The sequence below is a fragment of the Glarea lozoyensis genome (assembly GCF_000409485.1).
Source record: "Glarea lozoyensis ATCC 20868 chromosome Unknown GLAREA19, whole genome shotgun sequence".
Classification (NCBI taxonomy): Eukaryota; Fungi; Ascomycota; class Leotiomycetes; order Helotiales; family Helotiaceae; genus Glarea; species Glarea lozoyensis.
The window spans coordinates 546,284-568,817 of NW_007360993.1; the positions used below are offsets into that span (position 1 = coordinate 546,284).

Below are 22,534 nucleotides of genomic sequence, written 5' to 3' on the forward strand. Positions count from 1 at the left end.
ACCAGCCTAGAGGTTCTGGAAACCTGCCTCATAAAATACTCTACTAGCGATGTTTGATTCAGCCTTTACTACTAAGTGTTGCAACTGTCATCACCTATTTCAACCCTATCCACAGTGCCCTTGATACAATTAGAGACCCCAGTCTCCCACAGATTTTTAGGCTTCCCTGTGTTAACTTTTTTCACCTCCAAGGAAAAGTCTTTTAAATTGCCTTTTCGTTCAACGTGAAGTCCATAGGCCATGCTTTCCCCAACCTGGTCAGACTTTGCGATCTGGTAGTCCAATGATTTGAGCATCACAAGCATCACATATATAATAGAAAATGCAGACTGAAACCGATTTTGGTCTCCTCGCCGGTTGGTAAAAGTTCTTTGATCGTTTCCTGCAGCACAACTTCCTCTTTTTTGATCCATTTAATCCATTTGAGTTAGTTGGTCTTCTCAATTCGTTTGAACAACCCTCGTGAAGTTGTGATGGTGGTATTTGGACAGCTTTTAGGAAATTGGTTTTCTTCATCCACCGGCTTTTCCTGCACCTGGACGAGCAAAAATTGCTTCATCGCAGGCTGGAAAGCAAAAGTCGCGAGAATCACAAAGAGTTGCTTTGCAGCAATCGTAGTAGTGATTCACAAAACGGGAAAAGTTGGTTCCGCTTCTTGATAGTTCTCGGTGGCGAACAGTCTTTTGCATTGGCAATGTCGCTAGACCTTTTTCTTCAGTATTACCAGGGCACTGCAAAACTGACGGGATAATGTCAGAAATCGACTTTCGGATGCTGTTTCCCTCAGATGCATATTCGGCCTTTCTTATAGATACAATATCGGCTGTTTATATAACCTCGATCTTATATGAATCCACTTTGAACTTGGAAACTGGTTCGTCAGATGAGATCGATATCTATTTTTGGACGAATGGTAAACTGCCAGATGTCGTCGGCGTGATGTTGATATTGCTTGACAAGAAGAGAGAAGAGACGAGAAAAGAAGTATTTATACTTAAGTGTGAGTGTGGGCCTACACTCACACGTAATAATACGTCTAAGTGAACATCTCAGGTATCAATTGTATTTTCTCTCAGTAGATTTGGCGCATACCTCCTATTGTTCCTTTGATATCTGTTATCTTGAAAGTATGTAATCAGAGTCGTAGAAACTCTTCCCGAATGTCTATCTACAAGAAAACGTAAGTCTCTGCGAAACTGCATTAACTTTTGTGTATCTATCACTTTGTCAAGTATGCTAACAAAATTTAGTTTTGCTATCAAATAGAAGTGTACTACTGCAGCCAAGCTAGGCTATAAAGTACAAGTGTAAGACTGTAAATTAATTGTAACTACAAGATAGATAGGAAGGAGACTTAAATAAGTTTGACAATACTTGCCACAAATAGTGTAGAGATTTTATCATGTAGAAGTCTCAAAATATTAGAGTAAATAGATAAATCCGAACGATCTTCAGATAATAAGCGAGGTAATCACTTTGAGGGCCAACAATCATCTCACCCGTCCGACGGGACACCTCATTACAGTAGAGTAATATTATACCTTAGAAACTATCTTCACTCATTTCGTTATCGTAAATTTACGTCAGTGTCTCGTTCACGAAGGCTAAATATAAATGGGAAGGAGAGAGTGACAATCTTCTCGGCATATTTGATCCGGTGGCGCCAGCATACGTTTATACACATTTTAATATCATGTCACAACAATTAAACGAACCAGCCCAAGGATCTGAATACTTTCAAAATCATCGTCCAAACGACGGAGAACCTTAATAGTGTCAAGGTTATCCCAATCTACAAGAATCAAATCTAACAATCCCTTTTCCTTCCGAGACCTGTTTATATACGCATCTCCCATCTACGCATTCTATCGCCCAACCACCCAATCTATCCCATCCCCTACCCAAATCTATTTCCCATTCCTATTCCCATCACCTAACCCATTCATTTCCCGCCCTCTCTCCCCTCCCCACCACTCCTCCCCTTCTCAACCTCCACAACCCGAACCTCACTCCTCTGCACCATCTTCCCCTTAACCATCTCCGCAACCCCCTCCGCGAAGCCCTCCCGAAACCCCTTCCCATATCCCTCCACTACACCCTCCTTCCATCCAATATCCCTCGAAATCACATTCCCGGACCTGAAAATCTCGACAAGAGGTGCTGGATCAAGCTTATCATCAGCATCGTCATTCGATCTCACACTTCTCGGCGACGAAGTACCAGATAACGGGGATCGCGTGTGTGGCGAGTTGAATTTTGACGTCGGTAGATGAAGTGGTGAGGAAGAACGAGATAACGGGGATGCTGTTCTAGGCGAGTTGAATTTCGACGTTGGTGGAGCACGTCGAGGTGTAGGTTCTGCGATCCGAGTTGGTGATGAAGAAGACGATCCACGAGATGGCGGGTCTTTCATTATCTCTGGCGAGTCCCTTTCTGCTTTCGCCACGACAGCGGCATCGTACACTGTTTCCGGTGGTAGGTCCGGTAAGGCTCGCTCCAAGATGTTGGGAGACGTCTTTGAGTTGGCGATAAATCCCATCGGGGCCCTTGACTCTGATGTACCTACTTCATTGTCGCTCGACCTGTCTCGACGTCTTCCGCCGACTGTATCGCGTCGCCGCTGCGCTCTGTTGCCTTTTTCGTGCATGAAATTTCCGACGCTGATGTCTAGTATTGGCATATCGAGTCTCCCGGTCTCCTCGAGCATCTCTGTCATGTCGTTTATTTCGTTGATGTTGTCCATATTATTCATATATTTCAAGACGTTCCTGTCGTTCATATCATTCCTATCATTCATTTCCTTCCGTTCTGAACACAGACGGCCCAATGTAGCCTCATCCAAGGTCGGTAACTGAGAGTCTCGGGCGTTCATCCATGGTATGTCCAACGGGGCTGGTGCAGGTGAAATATTTTGGTTCAGAAGAGAATCTCTGGGTGATGCAGTTAAAATGCGGCGGGGTTTTGTCGACGAATGCGATAAAGAGCTTGAAGAAGACGATGAAGAAAGATCTGCTAGCATAGCTCGACTTTTCGGAGATGTTGGAAGGTTCGGTGGTATGCGAGACGGGGACTGATGGGAATGAATGGAGCTGGTAGGAGTTCCACGGGATTTCGGCGTATGGAAGGATGTTGGTGATAAAGGTGATCTTGGTGGTTGCGCCGATAGGGGAGGCGAGTTTTGAGCTTTAACATCATTGCGGATATTGGTTGATACTGCCGAAGACTTTCTGACATGTTGCGAAATAGAAATCGAAGGAAGGCCATGCTTTTTAGCAGAAGGTGTACAAGGATTTGATGCTAGAGGATTTGGCGAACCTTTGTGTGGCCATAACCGGCGAGGACTTGGTCGAAGAATAGTTGGATGGTTTAGTTTTGGTATATCTGAAAGCTCTACTCCTAGCATCTGAGCTTCTTTGGGCAGCGATCTTGTATTTCCCTTGAAACGACACGCCTTGGCTGCTGGTTCTGACTTGCCTGGTGTGGATGTCTCTCCGGCCCGAGACTTTTTGCGACCTCTTGAAAACATCATATCTTCGATCGAGAGTTTCTTTGAGATTGTCGCATTACTTGGGAACTGACTGGTCCATGGATGTTTGCTGACACTCTCGTCATGAGATTCTGAAATGATGTCCTCTGGAGATGTTCTTGGTCGATCTTCAAATGTCAACTTAATGATTCTTTCCTCACTCTTCGGATGATTCACATCCGAATCTTTTGACAGCATATTCACCAATTCAGCTGACGTTGAATCCGGTATCGTTTCTCTGAAAACACTGTCATCAAGACTTGTCTTCCGGAGTGACGCTTCGGAATGAGTAGTTTCCGAAGTAAGATAAGTCGTAGATGGCCTTGCCTGACTATTCATGAACCCCCTAACCTTCGCCTTGTGAACTCTCCTGCTTTGATAATCATCTGGTAGACGTTTACCCCATGAATTCCGCTTTTCTCTCTGACCACTTGCTTTTCTGTGCTCTTCTAAAACCTTTCTTCGAGCTGCCTCCAAATAAGGGTTGGTCTTTGGGGCGGCAGTTTCTCCTTCTGGGATCGAAGATAAATTGTTAAAGAAGTCGTTGGCCTTATCGTCAGTTGTATGAGACTTTTGCTCTTTCTTCGGAGGTTTGTCTTTAGCCTCTTGCGGCTTTTCCTCTTTTTGTGGTGCATTGACATCCAGATATTTTTCATCTTTTGGCGGAGGTCGGGGTGCGAGTACCTGAGAAGACCATGATGGTATGGGTGGCGAGATGTCTGGTTTTGGTCTGTTAAAGTCCTCAGCACGACCGAGAGATCTCAAGTCGTGATAACCTTTTTTCCGCGTGTGAGATAAATCATGTGTTGGTGTCGTTAAGGTTTGATCTTCCCAAGTTCGATGCTCACCGGAAGGACATCCAGCGTTCCGGTCAGGGACTCTTTTCTTGACCAGAGGCATTTCGGTGAGTCTTTCGCAGGTGGTTTGGGTCAACATGGTTTCAATTGTTCCAAGATAAAGCAATGATATTATGGACTCTCGTTAGCTCTGAATGGCAATGGAAATTCAGTTGTGACGGGTTTGAATAAGGTAAAGCTCGTGTGATTGTGACGCGATCTGATAAAGTCAATTTTTGACTTAGTGAATCCTACATGATGAGCACCCGACACCTTGGTGCCGGGTAATGACGAAAACAATGGTAAGTGCAGCCGATTAAATACGAATATATTCACAGAACCTAGATATTGTTTAAGTTCTATACAATGTTAAAAGTTCCCAGGTTTACCACCTAAAATTGTAAGCGCGACGTACCTGTAATTCACCTATTCTGTACCAGCTGCCAAGTAAAATCAAAAAACAGGTAACCTTACACCCGCAGAGAACAAGGATCGTCTATTAAATTATTTGATATCTTACATGGCTCTGTCACAGTTTCGACAACCTGCTTTTCCGTTTGAGCAGACAATGCTCACCCCATTTCCTTCTGAACTTTTCCGGCACGAGCGGAATATTGGGCAGCCATAATGTTCTGCCTACGATATGTGTCCTTGGATCGAGAAAAGGCTCGCATGCAAGTTTTTCCCAGTTGTCTTCATCTAAAATGTAGTGCGGCTCAAGTGGAGCCGCTTGACTATCCGGATAATAAGTATCGACCAAAAACTGGCAAGTATTTAGATCAACCTATGAGTGACAATTAGCACTGGTGACGAGTATATATCTATAACAAGAACATACATATTTTCCCATATCCTCCTTATTCTCATCGTTCATTCCAGGAGGTATGAGCCAGGCACCAGACCAAAATCCGAATCCAACTGTAGCTTCGGCGAATTGACCAGGTAGCAGACCATTAAATTCGCTTTTAACGAATTTTGCTCTCATGTCGTTCGGCAGATGATATGATGTTGGAAATCGATACCATTCCTTTCCAAAGCAGACAGAGTCCCCGCGAGAGGCAACGGTTCCATTCTGGAGAGGCTCATAAATCTTGAGTGGTGCTGCATAACCCTTGTACACACCGTAAATTCTTGAAAGTCCAATATCAACAGATCCGATAACAAATAAACTGACAACAAGCAGCTTTAGTCGTGCTGGAATCTTGCCAACGATGGTTTTTGGGTCAGACTCTCCAAAAGCGGCCAGTAATATATGCATAGAAAGAGCTGCGTTCAATGCAAGTGCTGGATATGCTGGATACATAAAACGCTCCTCCTTGTGTGGCTGATAACTAAATATTGCCAACCACAAGTAAAATGGTGTCATGAATATGATTGTTCGTAGACCAGTGACAGCTCCTCCCTCTTGTGGAGTTCTCGTCAACATTTTCTTGATCGTAAATAGTGGCAGAGCGGCCATCGCGAGGATGAACCAGATGTTGAAGTTCAAAAGGAGATTTCGAATGTAAAAGTGCCATGGTTCAGTGCCATAAATCTCTGGCCCTTTTCCTGGTCCACTGAAAATGTTGTACATCACAATGTTCCACGGAACAACAACGGGCTTTTTGAAGAAGAACGTAGAAATTACAAACTCAAAGAACTGCGTAATTGGTGAGCATTTCCTCAAATAAGAAGGGAAGGTCCTTACCAGCACGACAAGTCCTCCAACTATTCCACGAATAAATCGCATTATCACATCGATTAATGCGTCCTTGCTGCTCAAAAACGCAAGCACGACCTCCTCGAATAGAAAAGGTGCGCACAATGCCATGGAAAACGGCCATCCCAGTATACCCCCAACAGCAAATGCAAATATGCCTTGGGCAGTTTTTAAGCCACCTTTCCAGTTCATAAATGCTGCCATTCCCACCATGGTTGTATACATCGCAAAACTCGAAGGTAGGAAGGCGGCAGACGCGTGGAACATCCCAGGACTAAAGACCATAGACATCATGAAAAACAGTGCTATTCGAGGATTCAAGGTGTTATTTATGACCCGAAACATATATGTTTGGCAGATGGCGCACGTAAAGGCAAGCGCATAGCGGATGAAATAGAATTCTCCAACCTGTCACCATTAGAACATACACAAGCAGCTTGAGATCACCACACACCTTTGTAGAGAATGGAAGTAGACGTCTGAAGCTCCCAATCAACGCGTGGATTGCAATATACAGCCAGCTGCGAATGGCATAATCGGGAGAATACTCCCACGTCTGCAACCCGTAGCCATGACTGAGGTAATGCGTAGGTTCCCAGTAATTGAACGTCTCATCGCAATCCTGTATAGGCGCGTATATTGCAGCTACTAAGTTTGCCGCGAAGAAGATATAAAATGCGCCAATTGGCTTCACGGCGAAAGGCGTTGGCGGTCTATCGAGGGGTGTCAGTCCGTGTCCCTTAATACCAGCTGAATTGAGTGCTTGTAAGCTCACTTTTTCTTTTTTGGTGCAGGAACAGAGTACCCAGAACTCGGTGGAGCTTGCTTGACGGGCCTAGGAGGCATTGTTGAGGCTGTTGATGCACGAGAAGACAAGTGAAGTCTGCTCTTCGTATTCTCAGCTTTGCATAGTTTATGTCGCCGAGGCGGGAGCTATGACATCGGCGCGACACTGCGACAGAGACCCCTGCGGGAACATGGTCCAAGCTTCAGCCCAGACAGAAATTATTTTGAGAACTTTCACGATAGCGAACCTCGGAAGATTCAACATTTCTTTTCTCAACACATCATGTCGGAAGCTCCTCTCAATGCGGAAAGGATGGATTTGGATATCCTAAATACTAAAACCTCGGAAGATCAAAATATTTCAGAAAAACAACAAGAATCATTGAATGAAGAAAAGGTGGTGATTGCGGAATCTGCATCTGTCGCAAGAACCACAGAGGATGTCTCGATCCCAGCAGATACCGCAACGACGGAACTTCAACCCAGTCCGGCTTTGACAGGTGCATTGGAAGCTCTCTTAGGTGGTCTTGATCCTCCTACGCCAATTGCTCTCGAAGCTCCAGCATTTCCTGTTGAGTCTACGGTTTCCATCGTTCTCGAAGAAACGATCCAAGAGCCCGCTCCGGCCAACACCAACACCAACACCAACGACATATCTTCGCACTCAATTGACGAGCATATTGTAATTCTAAGTGCTGGTTCAGAAGTGCCTGTTTCAAACCCGACAAATGAGGCCCCTCTGGCAGAGAACATCCAAGAGCCAACTGGTGCAGAATTGCCTGTCCCCACGCCGGCAAATCAAAAGTCTATTGAAGAAAGCATTCCAGAACCTGCCCAAGCCACTGTCAACCGCGTCTCATCGCAGGCAATTGACGATGATGAAGATATAGTCCTACCAGACAGAACCTTAGAATCACCCAACCCACCCCCAACAAATGGAGAAACACTACCCCCGCAAAACGATCAATCTATCCTGCCTGATGGCGCCCCGACGGAGGAGGAACACCCTGAATGGGAGGTCGATTCTTCCCCAATCGAATCATCATCGGACGATTCAAGCGACGACAGCTCTTCAGACGAAAGCGAAGAGGGAGAGAATGCGTACAAGCTACTAAGCGCTGAAGAGCAAGCGCGAATACTTATGCAAGAAGGGGGAGGATCCGATGACGAAGATGGAGGAAAGGGAGCGAAAGGAACAGGTTCCGGTTATCGAACCAAGAATGAGGTCCCGGAGGTTGTTGTTCCTAAACCAGATGTCACGATAACTGAAGATATGCCCATCAAAGAGATTGGAAGTGTGGAGAATATTGTTGACAATATTGTACTCATCAAAGCTAAGACTTCTGGCGAGTACCAGGTACTGGAAAGTGGCTCCGTTTTGTGCTTGGAAAACAGAAGTGTTATTGGGGTTGTATCAGAAACCATTGGTCGCGTTCAACAGCCATTCTATTCGGTCATGTTCACAAACGCTGGTGAAGTCGCTGAAGCGGGCCTTAGCATGGGTACCAAAGTGTTTTATCCTGAAAAACATGCTACCTTTGTTTTCACTCAAGCTTTGAAAGCATTCAAGGGCTCCGACGCTTCCAATCTTCATGACGAGGAGGTTGGAGCTGATGAGATGGAGTTTTCGGACGATGAGGCGGAAATGGAGCATAAGAAAAAAGTCAAGCAGGCGAGACTGGAACGACGCGGAGGTAGAACCCAGCAAAATGGTTCTTCTCGTGGCGGCCATCCCTTGCAGCAAAGCAATACCTATGATCCAAGCAAGGGACTTAGCTATGATGACGCTGAAGACGATGGGCCATACAGACCTTTGTCCCGACCAGCTGGGCTTGCCAATCCAAATACACATGGCGAGGCTCCTCAAGAAGGTCAATACCCGCCGATGAACAATCATTCGCAGAATCAAAACAGAGACTCGTTTAGGGGTCGCGGACGAGGTGATAGGGGAAGAGGTCGTGGAGATCGCGGAAGGGGTCGTGGTGGCCATCAGAAAGAACGTCGTGGTGGTGGTAACAATGGCTATTCGCAGGCACCTCAAGGTCATCAAAACGTTGGCCCACCACAGAGTCCGACTACTTTTCAGCAGCCACAATTCTCACCACAGCCAGTACAAAGTTCCCAGTATCCATCCTTCCCAAATCTTGCAGCGCTTCCTGGATTTGGAGGTACATCGGAATATTCACCTAATCAGCCACAAATGCAGACCTGGCCCAGCTTCGTACCTCCTCCCCCTTTTCCACCACAACAATTCCCACAGTCCTTTCAAAACATGCCCAACATGAGCAATATGTCGAATATGCCAAACATGCCAAACATGGCCAACATGCCGATACCGAATATGCCAAATATGCCAAATATGCCAAATGTGCCAAATTCTCAGAATAATATGTCGAATGGATGGCCAAACCTTTCAACTTCCGGCGCATATTATAATCCGGCATTCTTAAGTGGCGCCCAGCAAGGAAACCGAAATCAAAACTCCTCTTGGCCACAAAATCAGAGAGGCGGAGGAAACGGACGACAGTAATCAGGAGAGAGGCTAATTGCGTACCACAGTGATCGCTTTCATTTTCACCAGTATACTGAGTTTGGAACCATGGCGCGAAGCCTGCTCTCAAGCAAAGTCTGTTGTAAAATATTTCTGTTGCAACTTGACAAAAGCGAACAGGAGCAAAATCATGTACACTATCAAGTCAGAATTGTTGATACCCTACCAAAAAGTGTCCAGCTATCCATTGATCATGTGCTGGTCTTTGATGACACAAGCGCCCCGCACATGGAAATCCAACTGTGAGCTGATTGATGAGCGAATCAGTGGATGACCAAGTTACACGGTTTGTTGATTTTTTATACATGTTCTTTTTAGCGCATCATAGTTGATGTGTGTGGTTGCAATACCGTTGAGGGATGGCAATCAATCGCCTAAAGGGGAAAAAAGTTCCTCTCAAGTCCCGATAAGAATGTGGTTTAACACCCCATTCTAACGGCGGGGCATTACCCCACCATAACGAGAACCTTATCAGGTAACAGGTGACTTCTTGAGTCTTTTTTTAGGTGGTATGTAGAATATATTCTCATATATTGTCTGATGATCTCGCTCTTCAATTCTGGTTTCATTTTGCTTTGCCGATTCTTCTAAGCGAAATAATATGGGTCACTCAATGCTTCAAGCCTGCCAGGAGCGGGCGAAAGACTTAGTCCAAAAAGCACAATCCCTTCCAATATTCCAGGACCTTCTTCATAATCCCAAAGTTCTCGTCTACGCTACACTATTATTATGTTTGTCTGCGTGGTCACTCACCCGTGTTTTGAGGTTTCTCACCAGGTCAATTGAAGAGGACAGACCTAGTACACCAACGCTTGAGAAAGCAAATGTACGGTCATTTAAATCTCCTGAAAGAAAACCTGGAGGTAAGCAGTCCTTATATCTTTTATGATGCCTGCTTATAAAGAAATAGTTTGGGAACCTGTTGAGTTCCGACGACCTTACGCAAGACCAGCACCGGACTGGAACGTTCATACTACAAGGCCAAATCCCTACCGCCCATTTAGACATGGACCGTATCATATTACCATGGGACTGAGGAACATGCCGTGGGATGAATGGATAGGTATACTTCCACCATTTCACCTAAGCTCCCTCCTCGTCTTTCTAACCTTTTCAGAACTGGACAACCACTACCCCAAATACCACGCCGACAAAGCAAAACGCATCCTCGAACGCGGTTCAAAATGCAGCTACACCTCACCCGAAGCCTTCGACGGCGCCATCGAGCTCCTCGAAGAACTATGTTCCTACCTCCCTGAACGCTACCCCTCCCTCTACCAACGCACGCCCGTCGGCCTCAACAACCTCCTCACCGGCGAAAAGTTCAACATCATCGAACGTCCCTTGGTCGAAGACCCTATGCAAATGGCCGCCCGCCTAGTCCAAGACGATCTAGCCATCATGTTCGAAAAAGAAGACGGCCAGTACTATCTCCTCGCCGGCTCCATCCTGCTCGCGGGTTTTTGGCGGCTGGAAGATAAATTGGGTATGCCGTTGAGTGAAATCCATACTTCGGGCGATGTGCCGGGGTATAAACAAAAACTCGAGAAAGGGATGATGAATTTTTTTCGGAGGGTGCAGCCGAATGGACCTGTTCAACGTGTAAGCCCATCCCCTCTCTTAAATACGTTAGCTGATGTGTATGATAGAACAACTACTTCCTCCAAGTCGACGACTCCCTCCCCTGGTCCTCGTCCATCGGCCCCGAAGACGGCGAAGCAGGCACACTAGGCTGGTTTTCCGCCGAAAAGAACCGCGCGATCAACCACCATTATTTCCGGTCCGAACGCCAGACTCTGAGACGCCTACCGCGTAGTGGAGGTGTAGTGTTTACGATCCGCACGTACTTTCATCCTATCACAGAGATTGCGGAGGAGCCTGGGGTGCCTGGACGGCTGGCGAGTGCGGTTAGGAGTTGGGGGGATGATGTTGCGAGGTATAAGGGGAGGGAGATGTATGGTGATGTGTTGTTGGAGTATTTGGATGGGAAGCATGGGGAGCAGGTTGAGAAGGGGATTGTTAAGGAAGGGGGTGAGGAGGAGGGGAAGTATCCTTATTAGGAACCTTTTGGGGTAAGTTGGCTGCTTTGATGTACTCTCTCCGGTCAAAATTACCTGGTGTTTCTGATTAAAAAATGCTGATTATAAACCGCTTTGCACTCATTTTTCACATGTCTCTAAGGAGACTCGTCGAATTTCTTTTTACGACGCCCGGGGCTACACTCGTCTTAAAATAGGACAATCAATGCTAGGAAGCGTATATTTGCTCTATCTGGGAGGCTAGCTGAGACATTTAATATACTATAAATAACAATTTAGCTACGTATACAAGCATGTAACATATCTGAAGTATATGCCCAGGCGACGCAAAAGGAAGCTTACCACATCCGCGTTGGGAAGTGCCTATATAATAAATAGAATATATAACGATTATTTCGCAATTCAAACGAACATTCCTTGATGTTATTAATTTGCACCACCTTTAGCATGAACGCCGTATTCCAAAAGAAAACCTATCTCATATGTGTCAAATCCCTAGCAGAATTTCAATATAATGCTTGTAGAGCATCTTATGGCAATGAGACACACCTTTCATAACCTTAGAAATCTTCCTAGCAACATTGAAAACTTTCCACCATTGTTCCGCCATCTGGACGTTACACGCCCAAGGAAAAAAATAAAGAAACACACTACAATAATTGAGTTGCTGAGAGTAGAGCTACATACAGGATAGCATTTGTAGTGGCGACTCTTATTTTGCGCTTTGAAAAAGCTTCGCCGAGTCAGAAGGGACTGATGAACAGAAAATTGTGCTCTCCAGATTCCAGAAAATCATCCTTGAATTCAAAGGGATTTGATAATTCGGAGAAAGACTCGGATTCTTAGGATAGAAAGATACGAAGTGTTTTGAAAGTGCCGGCCTGTACCGCATTAGAAATCTACAACATCTATGCTCCGCACAAAACACATCCACAAAGTATCAAGGGATGGGTGGTATCAGTCTCACAATCCAAAGCCAAGCCACGTAAAGAAAGGTTTGTTAGTTGCAGGGTCTCCCATTTGGTATAGTATACCCTGGTACCAACCCAACTCAACTCTCTTTGGTACCGACGCAAGTATATCTTCATGGGTATGGGTACCAACCTATAAAGGCCTTGGGTATGGTTTGGATTACCAAATGGGAACCCTGGTTAGTTGGTTATCTAGGCATATAGCAAGACCTATTCTTGATTGGTACTAGCACAATGGGCATGTGGTCTGGCTGGTTACCAAAATATACCTTAGTACCAAGGATTGACTTCTTCAAAACCTTCAACACTGCGACTTATATTCATTACGAAATACTAGAAGATTGGTACCAAGACCAACATTAAACGAAAAAACTGTATCCAGGAACAGGGCTTTGGTAGGTACCAAGGTACACCATACCAAATAAACAACACTGTGTAAAAGTCGTTCATTATTATGTCAAAAGCCTACAGGTTATAGCACCAAAACACCACTAACCAATCCCTAACTCCTTACTCTGGCCCTCGTAATTCATATGCTTCTTCAGCAGTCTACTCCGAGCACTCAAGCCCTTCAAGCGCCATCATCGCCCTCGTCCCTTGACTTTCGAAAGTCGAAACCATTCTCTCACATTCTGTTTTTAGTCTTCCTTCAGCCGTTTGTGCATTATGTTGAATCCATTCTTCCACAGTCATCTGCTTTTCAGGACAAGTGAGGCCATCATTTTTGCCCTTGGTTTTTCCAAATATGGCTTCTGTGTCAATCATCAGGTTCTTCCCGCCGGGCGATTGAGTGAAAACAGAGTCAAGATCTACATTCGTCCATGGGTGCGAGGACTGAAGGCCAGCAATAATATTTCGTTTGGAAGGAGACATCACTGGCGTCATTGTGCCTAGAGGGAGCCTTCTCGCGGTCGAGGGTGTGGCTACCATCCTTGGTGCAGCAGAAGGCTTCGATGAGGGCGGGTGATTCTCAGCATCAGATGATTGCGGTGACTGAGAGGGTGTACTGTCTGCGGGAGGAGGTGGGGTGGCACTCCTCGGTGATTTCACAACTGCCTTAGCCTTCCCTTTTCCCTTGTTTTTCGCAGGTACAGGCGCCGGGATGTCTTCTGCAATAGTCGGCGACTCCATGTGCTCAAATGTGTGACCTTCCTCATGTTGAACAGCAGTGACTTTGGGCGTCGACTCGATGAATTCGTCCTGAAATCCATCGGGCGCTGGCGTGAAGAAAGCGTCCTCTGTTATGCTTCTATCTTCAACAGCAAGACTTCTCGCATTCTGAGAATTCTCTGGTTCGACACTGATGGCTTTGGGCGATGCTTCGTCCACGATCACCTCAGGCTCATGGGCCGCAGACTTTTTACTGCCTTTCACAGTCTTCGCGCCACTGGATTTTGGATTTCTGCCCCCTCTGACAACGGTAGACTGGCTAGCAATACTTTCATCGGACTCCTCGAGAGGTTCATCTTCTTGTGATTGGACTTCGACATGTGTCTCATTAGCTAGCATCGTTGAACCCCTCGTCGCCCTTCCAAGAGCCTTCTTCGCGGGCTGGCGACTTGATGAGCGCTGCTTCTTCGCCTGTATCACCGGCGATGAATGCTGAAGAGATATGCTCTGTTCCAACTCAGCAGCAACTTGGAGAGATGCCTCATCTACTGCAGTATTCTGAGCTTCGGCCTCAGCCTCAGCCAGAGCCTCCGCTTCTGCTTCCGCTCTAGCTTGTGCTTCAGCAGCCTTTTTAGCTGCTGCTTGTTGCTTAGCGGATACCTTTCGGGGTTGCTTCGCTTTTGTTGCCCTTGCTTTAGGTAATGGTTTACTTTCCATTTCCATGGCTTCAAGTTCTGCCTCAATTGCTGCCTCATCGACATCTGCTGGTTGAACTCCAAACATATGATGATCTGGCCTCGATGATTCCTCCAGGCCGGGTTTCTTAGAAGACAAAACAGGCTCTGGTTCCTCATCGCTCAATGGTCTCTCCAAGTCTGCCGCTAACGCTGCGTCGAGTTCTTCATCGTTTGGCACGGCTGCTGTAGCTTGCACAGCACTCACATTTGAAGTATTACGCTTGCCCCTGGCGGATGCACGACCTTTCTTGCCTTTCGTGGTCGACACAATTTGTGACGGTTCATCATCCGTCATCAATCCAGAATTTTCCACCGCCATACTGCCTCGGGTTCGAGTAGTCCGTCGTTTCGCTGGGGGTGGAGCAACATCAACGGGAGTGGGCTCGACATCTTGACTTTTTCGCTTTTTGCCCCGTGTTTGCTTAGGTGGGACCTTGACCGAGAAATCATCATCTTCCGGCTCGGGAGCGACAGCGACTTCCACAACAACCTCAACAGGCTCCTCCTTCTTCGCCCTCGTAGTTCTCCCCTTCGCCGGTGCCCTTTTTTGATTTGGCCATCCTTTTACTGGTAGCATTCGTAGCTGTGGTCAATATGCTGTCATCTTCTTCCGCGGGCAGGTCTAAAAGTGACGGGGCTTCTGAGGTAGCTGTGAACTGGGATTGTGTAGATAGTCGGGAGGCTTTTGAGCCCCGTTTTGCTTTCGATTTCTTCGGTGGCGGTGCTTTACTATGTTCATCGATGAGAATGAAGAAAGGACAATCCGTGGATCTCTTGTAGTGCTCATCGCTAGTCAGGTTTAGTACATTTTCAACTGATACGGCAGGCACGACAGAGACTTACAGTGGCTTGTCACAGTTTTCCCACCCGTCAAGAGCTAATTGACAATAATTACATGTTGCCATGTCATCAGACTCGTTGGTAGGTGTATATCGCCAACCAGCATCTGCCATCTACGATACAATTAGCAATGCCTCCGTTGAATGTAGACTAGATGCATACCTGCTTGGTCTTGCACTTCCAGCCTTTCTTCGTCTCATGGGGCCATTGGTTGCCAAACGTAGCCTTTCGCGCATCAAGCAACCTCTTACTAGCTGGATACTCCTGGGCGACTTCCTCAATTTGCATTTCCACAGCCTCCACAAGCGCCCATGCGCAATCCGGCGAGTGCTTCAAGTGTTCCACAAGCGGATCGTCATCCTCGTCCCAGCCATCAAGGCCTCGGTGGCAGAGGAAACACGCGGTATTGTCGGGCTTGTCTGGGCTAGGATGGTAGAAGAAGCCTGCTTTCGCAAGCTTTGCGCGTGTCAGCACATTTTATATACCTTTTCCCCCGCAATCTAACTCACCATCTCTGGACGCAAAGTCTTGTGCGGCCATTTTATGGACCGCGCCGATTTTGAGCTCGCGTTCGAAGCTCTGCGCTTTGGCATTGGATGCGCGACCTGAAAAGATGCAAGTCTATTTTCGTATGTGAAGTATTCTTCCGCAATATCATCTATAGCCATGATTGAAGAACTCCGTGGCAATGATTGGGTGTTTCGTTGCTGTCTATGCTGAAGTGTGGTAAAAGAGCTGGCGTGGACAAGTCGCAAAGCCGTGGATGTCGCGTAGTTGACTTTATCTGACGCACTCGCCCGTGGATTCGAATATTTAACAAATGTTCATTTCGAGGGAGAAACCGAATAAACTACTGGTGACTGTGAGAGGAGCGTACCGAAACTACGGGTGGGCGATTCTGAAATATAGAAGAGTAAGTATCGCGGTATAAGCTGGTGAAGTTTAGATTGCCTAGTTGAACAGCGTTTGGAAGTTTGTTTACATCTCGGTTGAAGTTCGGCACATGAGAATATCGACCCCACATAGGACTGCCCAGGCACGTGCCAGACCACGGTCCACACATCAACCCCACGACCACCAGCGCTGCAACTAACGTAGGGTTTTCATGGCACTTTGTAGCACTGTTATGTAGCAATTTCATCAATCTCCTTTTCGGCGCAACAATTGAAAGCGTTGTCAACAATCAGAAAAGATGATATAATTGCGGGGGGACTTCCATGTCATTCCGTCCTGTGGAGCTTCAAGCATACAACCGTGCTTGTAACTGGTGATACCCGAAGGTTTCATCTGGCGAGCATTTTAAAAATGTCAGTTTGATGATCGCGGAAAATCACAAGAATCGCATTATGAAGGTTCGGTTCGTCATATCAAATGCTTGATATATTCCAATTCGACCAAATCCCTACGACACATCCAAGCAAATAACCAACCCTTCCTCGCCTAATCACAACCACCGTCCACAGTATCCAAGCCGCCTCAAGTCCCCATACCAAGCACTTAAACCAGATTTCCAGCGTCCATCTTTAACGATATAGGTTCCCGCGAAATGAAGAGTCATCAGTAAGAAATAACTTATTTTTTGCCTGGAAAATGGTGAGCATAAGAGAAAGCCAGGGGTGCCACAAAGTTCTATGCTTGCTGTAATCAACTAACTATTTTATAAAGTCAGTAAAGTTTGAGGAGCTGGCCGTAATATTGAGTACTAACCATGCTTGCCATTGAACACCAACAACGAAGGTAACCTTTCCGTCGATGGAGTCCTGGGTCATGAGTCCGGAGGCGCCCGACTTGGTGGTGCTCAAGCGGACTTGAGAGTTAACGTTGAGTGGGAGGGAAGCTCCGCAAGGAGACCAGATGGTGGAAGTGAAAGGAATCTTATCCGAAATCAAGTAATCGCTGTCGAGAGGACCTTTGAAGGTGGACGTTGTCGCAGCTTGAGTAGAAGCTACAATGCGGAAACAAAGTCATTAGCGGCGGCTTACAGACTACTAACGTTGAAAATTGAAAATACGTACATCCAGAGAAGTAATAGTTGGCAGACTGAACCCCAGTGACACCAGCATCGAGATAAGTGTAACCACGGAAATCGGTACCGAGGACACTGTACTGGAAACCAGATGGATACTTGAGGTTGATGTTCAGCTGACAGTTGATTCTGCTGGCAGTCACTGGGACTCCTGGGCCAATGGATGCCACGAAGCTGTCAAAAATGAGTGTGAATCTGTGAAGAAACACTTAGGTTAGTGACCTGTGATTTGTGTCTAGTATGACAGTGATTATGGTTGGAAAGGATAATGTGCTGTTTTGGGTATGGTTATGGGATTCAACAGACGTCAGGCGATCCGCAGAGATGAAAGAGCCAACAGATCCTTGGGGACATCCAGTTCCACCATAGGAGATTGATTCAATCGTGACTTTGGAAGGATCTGGAACAGCGGCAGCTGCTGAAGTAGTAGCAGCTGGTGGTGCGGATCCTGGGATGTTTGGAACAGTGAGGACAGGCGTTTCAGGGGCTGGTGCTGGTGCCGCAAGAATGGTGGCCGCGAAGGCGAGGATTGGAAGGAAGGCAATCATTCTGATTGATTTTTGTGCTGGTCTGGTAGATGGACGAAGTTGACTGTTTGATGAGATGGTGTGAGAGCGGTGGTGAAATTTAGATGTGGAGGAAATGAGGCCTCTTTATATCTGCAGCTGAGTGCATGTTGAACAGGGGGAGAGTATGGAACGGATGATTGCCACCGATGTCGATATTAAATTCCAGGCAGTAGACTTTTGTTGCAATATGGTCTGGTTACCATTGTGGCGCCAAAGCGATATCCTCCCGCATTTTGGTGAGGACCGAGAAAACATGGGCCCGCAACAATATAGGTGCGCCACGATCGCAAAGTAATATGTGGATTTGGAGGTAGAATACGAGAAGAAAAGGATGAAAGAGTACATCGGCTAAACATAGGCGAACACGGAGTTCTCAGACTGTAGCTGTAAAGACAAGAGAGTTCGAGTTACAAGGCGACATACTGGTTCCGGTCCCAGCATCCAATAATGGTGGGGACCGTGCAACAACGTGGCTCATAGCGTGCTTGTGACTGCGATTCATATCGGGATGAAGGTGTCGTAAATTGGATCTTTGCTATGTATAGAAGGGGTGCGAGCCGTAGGAAACATGATCATATCCCAGTCTATGCATTTCGGGACACGGATACGGGCAATGTAGGTGCAATGTATGTGACCCTTGCCTTGAGCTCTGAATATCAGCGCCGTCAACACGTATTTTGATAACTGGAGCGCTTGCAGCAGCATTTTCAATATGGTCACACTTGCGCCTCCGTGAGTTGTTCCATGTCAAGGAGAGAGAGATGGTAGCTTGCGTTCTGAAAGTAACGCTTGCTCAAAGGGAAGCCTAAATAACTCGGAATACTTGATTCCAGAGACCTAGAGAAGCCATGTGGCTTAACCATAGCATGTAGGAACGTGACTGAACCTAGGCTTTAATCCGCTACCACACTTCCACAGCCGCGCGCCTGTGCCCTGAGGAGCCTCAAATTGCAAAGGACCCGACAAAGAGGTAAAGTGCTAGGTTGTCTAAAGTTCGCCGCAACCCCACCAACGGACTATGAGCCCGTTGCCCAACACCAAGATGAGTTCCAAAAGACGAAATAGGGTATGAAGCCGTGTTACCACTCTGATGAGCAGTAGCGAGTCTGCACAGAGGAAGTAAAGCAATTCTAAAGTGGTTCTTCATAGCTCTGGGCGATTCGCCGAGAACCCTGGGGGTTTCCAAAGACTGTACATGAAAAATGGCCCGTTTAGAGTCCGATGAAGCATAAGAAACAGCTAAGCAAGCATTAATAGATAGTAATTGGAGAATTTAATGTATCGAGTGGTATAAGTGGTGGCAACGAGCAAATGGTAAGCGGACGTAGAGATTGAATAGATGAGATGTCGTCTAGGATAAAATAAGGTTGGGTCGGCTGCGTCTGGGGAAGCACAGGGGTCGCGCGCTATTATGTAAGCGCAGGGCTAGTTGACATTCTGGCCTCTCCGGCGATTTTCCTTCAACGACGCACCATCAATAGCCGGCAATCTACAGATCTTTTGCCTAAGTTTCAACACCAACTTTGACCACTAAGCCGCCATTAAAAAAGAGCAGATCACGATACAAGATTGGTCAAAACAGCCGGCACTGTCAATTTCGGAAACCTGCGCTGGCGAATGCCAGGCACCACTAAACCCTCACCCAGGCCGGAAAATGACTTCTTTTTAGCGATTGAGGGCCGTCTGTTTTGAAGGGAAGATCAGTGTGCGAACCGCATGTTAGTGATCATCTAGATCTATTTGTTTGCAGAATACCCGCAGGCGCGTTCAGTGTTCCCACGCCGGATCATGCTCTCATCTTGGTAAGCTTTGCCATCGATTGAGTGCAGCTATGGCGGAGCTTACACTTACTCAATGGGCTGCTCTTGGTGCCTAATTCGTCTCGTTATAGCTATGCGGAACCAGATCTATCCTAAAAATCTGTTCAGAATCTCCAAGCGACCAACCATCAAACAGCTCGTCGGGAGCTGTTGGACCACTCATACACTCGATCTGAACCCCTGTCAAGTGCTAGAAGATGGCTAGTATCTATGCAGTGATCAGGTCAGATGACTGGGGTATACAGAAAACATTATTGTCCGCCCTAATTTTTAATCCACACGCCATCGTTTATTCGGAACTTTTCCTCTTGGCAACAAAGTCATTTTCACTTCGATATTAAATTTCCAGGCAGACATTTTTGCTACAACCAGACCTGGTCTATATTGGTACCTCAATCGAATCAATCACCGTCTACCAAATACTGAAAAGTAATCAATTCCCGGCGGGACAACAACTGCCCTTGACGCCCATCCGAGATACGTTCACTCCGAAAATTCGCAGGGCGTACCTGAGTACTACACAATAGCATACACAAGCTTTATGCGAATGCTGCCAAGAAAAGGCACGGTTATTCTGTGGTGTTGCATCTTGATCGAAGTTCGACCATTAAAAGAGTTGCCTAGTTCTCCAGGAACGGCTCAATACGAGATAGAGCTGTTTCGAGCTGCTATTCTCTCAACAATCATGGAACTCTTGCATGGAACTTTGAGATGTGAACACATTACGATAGTCACAAGCCAAAACGGGACGATTGTGTCCTACTCAAAATACGGGTACCTCCACGTAACCCATTCCGATCTCAAAGAGGTTGAAAATGGAAGGAAAAGATTTGAATAATCACAAGGCAACAGTCGGCGAAAGCCAACTCACTGCGATCAAGTACCCAAATCACAGGAATAGGTCGAGATGCAGGTCCTGGTGGGTTCCGGCTCATCGGAAGAGGCCATTGTGTTTGGTTGTGGATATCAGCCTCTTCTTTTACCGGTGAAGCTCAACATCTCAAGGTTCGGCAGCCGCCAAGCCTAAATGAGCAATCCTGATGGTTCTAACAGATGCAATGAAAACACGACGTTGATGAGACGAATGTTACGTTCCGCTACAATGGGCTGGTTATCACAACAGAATGATATACTATCCATATAGATCAACCCACAACCTGCTTATGGCGACACAACATACATTCTTAATAATCAAAGTCATGGACGGCCAACCGTCGGGCATTAGATCATCCATCGGCGGACTGTCGTGGGTGATATTCCGATTTCATCCTTGGAATGCAAGATATTTGTATTCCTACCCTTACAATGAGAGCGACCGCTGTTGGGGAGAATACTTAACATTCGCGTTCTGATCGGTGAAGCAACACGGCTGAGATCACAGCACAAGCTACATTGGTTCCGTAGCCAAGTACATTCGGTACCATATAAAAGTGCACATGATATGGGAAATATTTTCCCCACTGTGCTTAGAGTTCTGAAGTAAGGAACGGATGCCGAAGAGCCTAGACAGAAGATCAGCAAAAAGAAGCAGATTTATCTCTGATTGGGATCTCCAACCTTCGAAGCCGTCAATCTTTCAACGCTCTCGTAGCGGATCAACCCTCTCACCAGATCTTTCCCTGAACTATCCACTTCAATAAGTAGATCGTCCCAGGAATGTCCAGCGAATATCTGGTACCACTGAAAAGGTGGCGTGGAGAAGTGTAAAGCCTCAGGCCATGTGTCTTTTGTCGGTGTTCCAATCGTTTTAAATATGCTTAGGATTAGACCGAGTTGATTGCCGTCCTCAAACGTCTCCCTGGATTCGAAAAGTGGCTTTGGCGGGTTCCTTAAGCACTCAGCAAGCATTGCACCCGCCGCCCACATATCGAGGCTTACATCATACGATCTGTAACCGAAAAGCGTTTCTGGAGCTCTGTAACACGTAGTACCAACTTCAAGCACTTTATGGCTCACCGGCTCGTCCCGTAAGGAGAACGTTGGATGCCACGATGTGCCGAAATCTGAGAGGCGTGCAGGTCCAGTGGCTGAGGCGAGGAGAACGTTAGAAGGTTTGACATCTCGATGAATGATATTGTGCGAATGTAGATACTCCAGAGCTGAGAAGATGTCACGGAAAAAACTCCTCGTCAGAGATCCAGGGACCGCACCGGAGTTTATGACTTTTGCCAAGGTAAGTGGCATGTACGGGAACACTAACACCAGCCTCCCCTCGTCGTCTTTGAATGTTGACACAAGCTCGATGATATGTTTGTGTGATATTTCGCTTAGAATCTTAACCTCGCGAGCAGGATTATGTGGTTCTACATCTCGAGTCTCGGTTATCACCTTGAGAGCAACTGTCGTTGACCTGTATACTTCAGACACGAGTCCGCTTGCGATGTGTTGACAACCAGAATACTGCCCGATAGTGATACCTGAATATCCGATAGTATCGGACTGTGCCTTGCCGTTTTCTATCTCGGAATAACCTTCCTCATAGATTGTTTTGCAAGCTGCTTCGTAGGCTTCCTGCGAACAAGTTAGATATGACAGAGGGTGCAAGTCTTCATCTGCGTAAGTTCTGACGAAAACATAACGGTTTCCACTAATTTACTGTTTGAAAATTGGGAATGACAAATATTCTCTAGAACATCATTCTTGATTGAGTTGCAAATACTTACTGATTCGCGGAACCTGGGGGCATTGCAACGTCATGTGACAATAGAAAGTAACAAATTAAGAGAGTAAAAAGCTCACCCTGGAACTGGACGTATTGTATGCATCATTTTCTGCTGCAAATGCGGTTTTATGTGAAGTGCCTGTAGAACTGAGACCCTTCGCTTCAATGGCTGCTCTCCTAACAATCGACAGAATCAGATATTTCCTTTCTATTCATTTCTGAAACAACTCACAACCTCTCAATATGATCATATCTTTCGGCTGCTTTCAGATCTGACCTCCAATTAGAGGATGATGTGGGGTCCATTCCTCTTCACTATGTGATTCCGAAGAAGCCGAGCGGTTTAGTGTGGACGTATAAGT

The 22,534-nt window shown here is 46.4% G+C and overlaps 8 protein-coding genes across 8 annotated transcripts; 2 read left to right on the forward strand and 6 right to left on the reverse strand.

The window, feature by feature from the left end:
• Positions 1-1,942: 1,942 nt before the first annotated feature.
• GLAREA_12706 (uncharacterized protein) lies at positions 1,943-4,462 on the reverse strand (the record flags this gene model as incomplete). Its single annotated transcript, XM_008083487.1, has 1 exon — positions 1,943-4,462. One exon carries the CDS (start codon positions 4,460-4,462, stop codon positions 1,943-1,945), a length of 2,520 nt encoding a protein of 839 aa, XP_008081678.1.
• A 429-nt stretch (positions 4,463-4,891) lies between these two features.
• Positions 4,892-6,907, reverse strand: GLAREA_12707 (uncharacterized protein; the record flags this gene model as incomplete). The annotated part of the gene is made up of 5 exons (XM_008083488.1): positions 4,892-5,146; positions 5,201-6,001; positions 6,050-6,469; positions 6,516-6,774; positions 6,837-6,907. The coding sequence occupies 5 exons, from the start codon at positions 6,905-6,907 to the stop codon at positions 4,892-4,894; spliced, it is 1,806 nt and encodes a 601-aa protein (XP_008081679.1).
• A 223-nt stretch (positions 6,908-7,130) lies between these two features.
• On the forward strand, positions 7,131-9,377 carry GLAREA_12708 (Translation protein; the record flags this gene model as incomplete). The annotated part of the gene is made up of 1 exon (XM_008083489.1): positions 7,131-9,377. One exon carries the CDS (start codon positions 7,131-7,133, stop codon positions 9,375-9,377), a length of 2,247 nt encoding a protein of 748 aa, XP_008081680.1.
• Positions 9,378-9,999: 622 nt separating this feature from the next.
• GLAREA_12709 (uncharacterized protein) lies at positions 10,000-11,458 on the forward strand (the record flags this gene model as incomplete). The annotated part of the gene is made up of 4 exons (XM_008083490.1): positions 10,000-10,261; positions 10,309-10,461; positions 10,516-11,000; positions 11,048-11,458. 4 exons carry the CDS (start codon positions 10,000-10,002, stop codon positions 11,456-11,458), a joined length of 1,311 nt encoding a protein of 436 aa, XP_008081681.1.
• Positions 11,459-12,957: 1,499 nt separating this feature from the next.
• Positions 12,958-14,574, reverse strand: GLAREA_12710 (uncharacterized protein; the record flags this gene model as incomplete). Its single annotated transcript, XM_008083491.1, has 1 exon — positions 12,958-14,574. The coding sequence occupies one exon, from the start codon at positions 14,572-14,574 to the stop codon at positions 12,958-12,960; it is 1,617 nt and encodes a 538-aa protein (XP_008081682.1).
• A 172-nt stretch (positions 14,575-14,746) lies between these two features.
• Positions 14,747-15,763, reverse strand: GLAREA_12711 (Inhibitor of apoptosis (IAP) repeat-containing protein; the record flags this gene model as incomplete). The annotated part of the gene is made up of 4 exons (XM_008083492.1): positions 14,747-15,044; positions 15,099-15,208; positions 15,258-15,551; positions 15,605-15,763. 4 exons carry the CDS (start codon positions 15,761-15,763, stop codon positions 14,747-14,749), a joined length of 861 nt encoding a protein of 286 aa, XP_008081683.1.
• A 980-nt stretch (positions 15,764-16,743) lies between these two features.
• GLAREA_12712 (uncharacterized protein) lies at positions 16,744-17,669 on the reverse strand (the record flags this gene model as incomplete). The annotated part of the gene is made up of 4 exons (XM_008083493.1): positions 16,744-16,747; positions 16,803-17,040; positions 17,111-17,316; positions 17,428-17,669. The coding sequence occupies 4 exons, from the start codon at positions 17,667-17,669 to the stop codon at positions 16,744-16,746; spliced, it is 690 nt and encodes a 229-aa protein (XP_008081684.1).
• Positions 17,670-21,043: 3,374 nt separating this feature from the next.
• On the reverse strand, positions 21,044-22,478 carry GLAREA_12713 (Protein kinase-like (PK-like); the record flags this gene model as incomplete). The annotated part of the gene is made up of 3 exons (XM_008083494.1): positions 21,044-22,021; positions 22,250-22,349; positions 22,405-22,478. The coding sequence occupies 3 exons, from the start codon at positions 22,476-22,478 to the stop codon at positions 21,044-21,046; spliced, it is 1,152 nt and encodes a 383-aa protein (XP_008081685.1).
• Between the last annotated feature and the right edge of the window lie 56 nt (positions 22,479-22,534).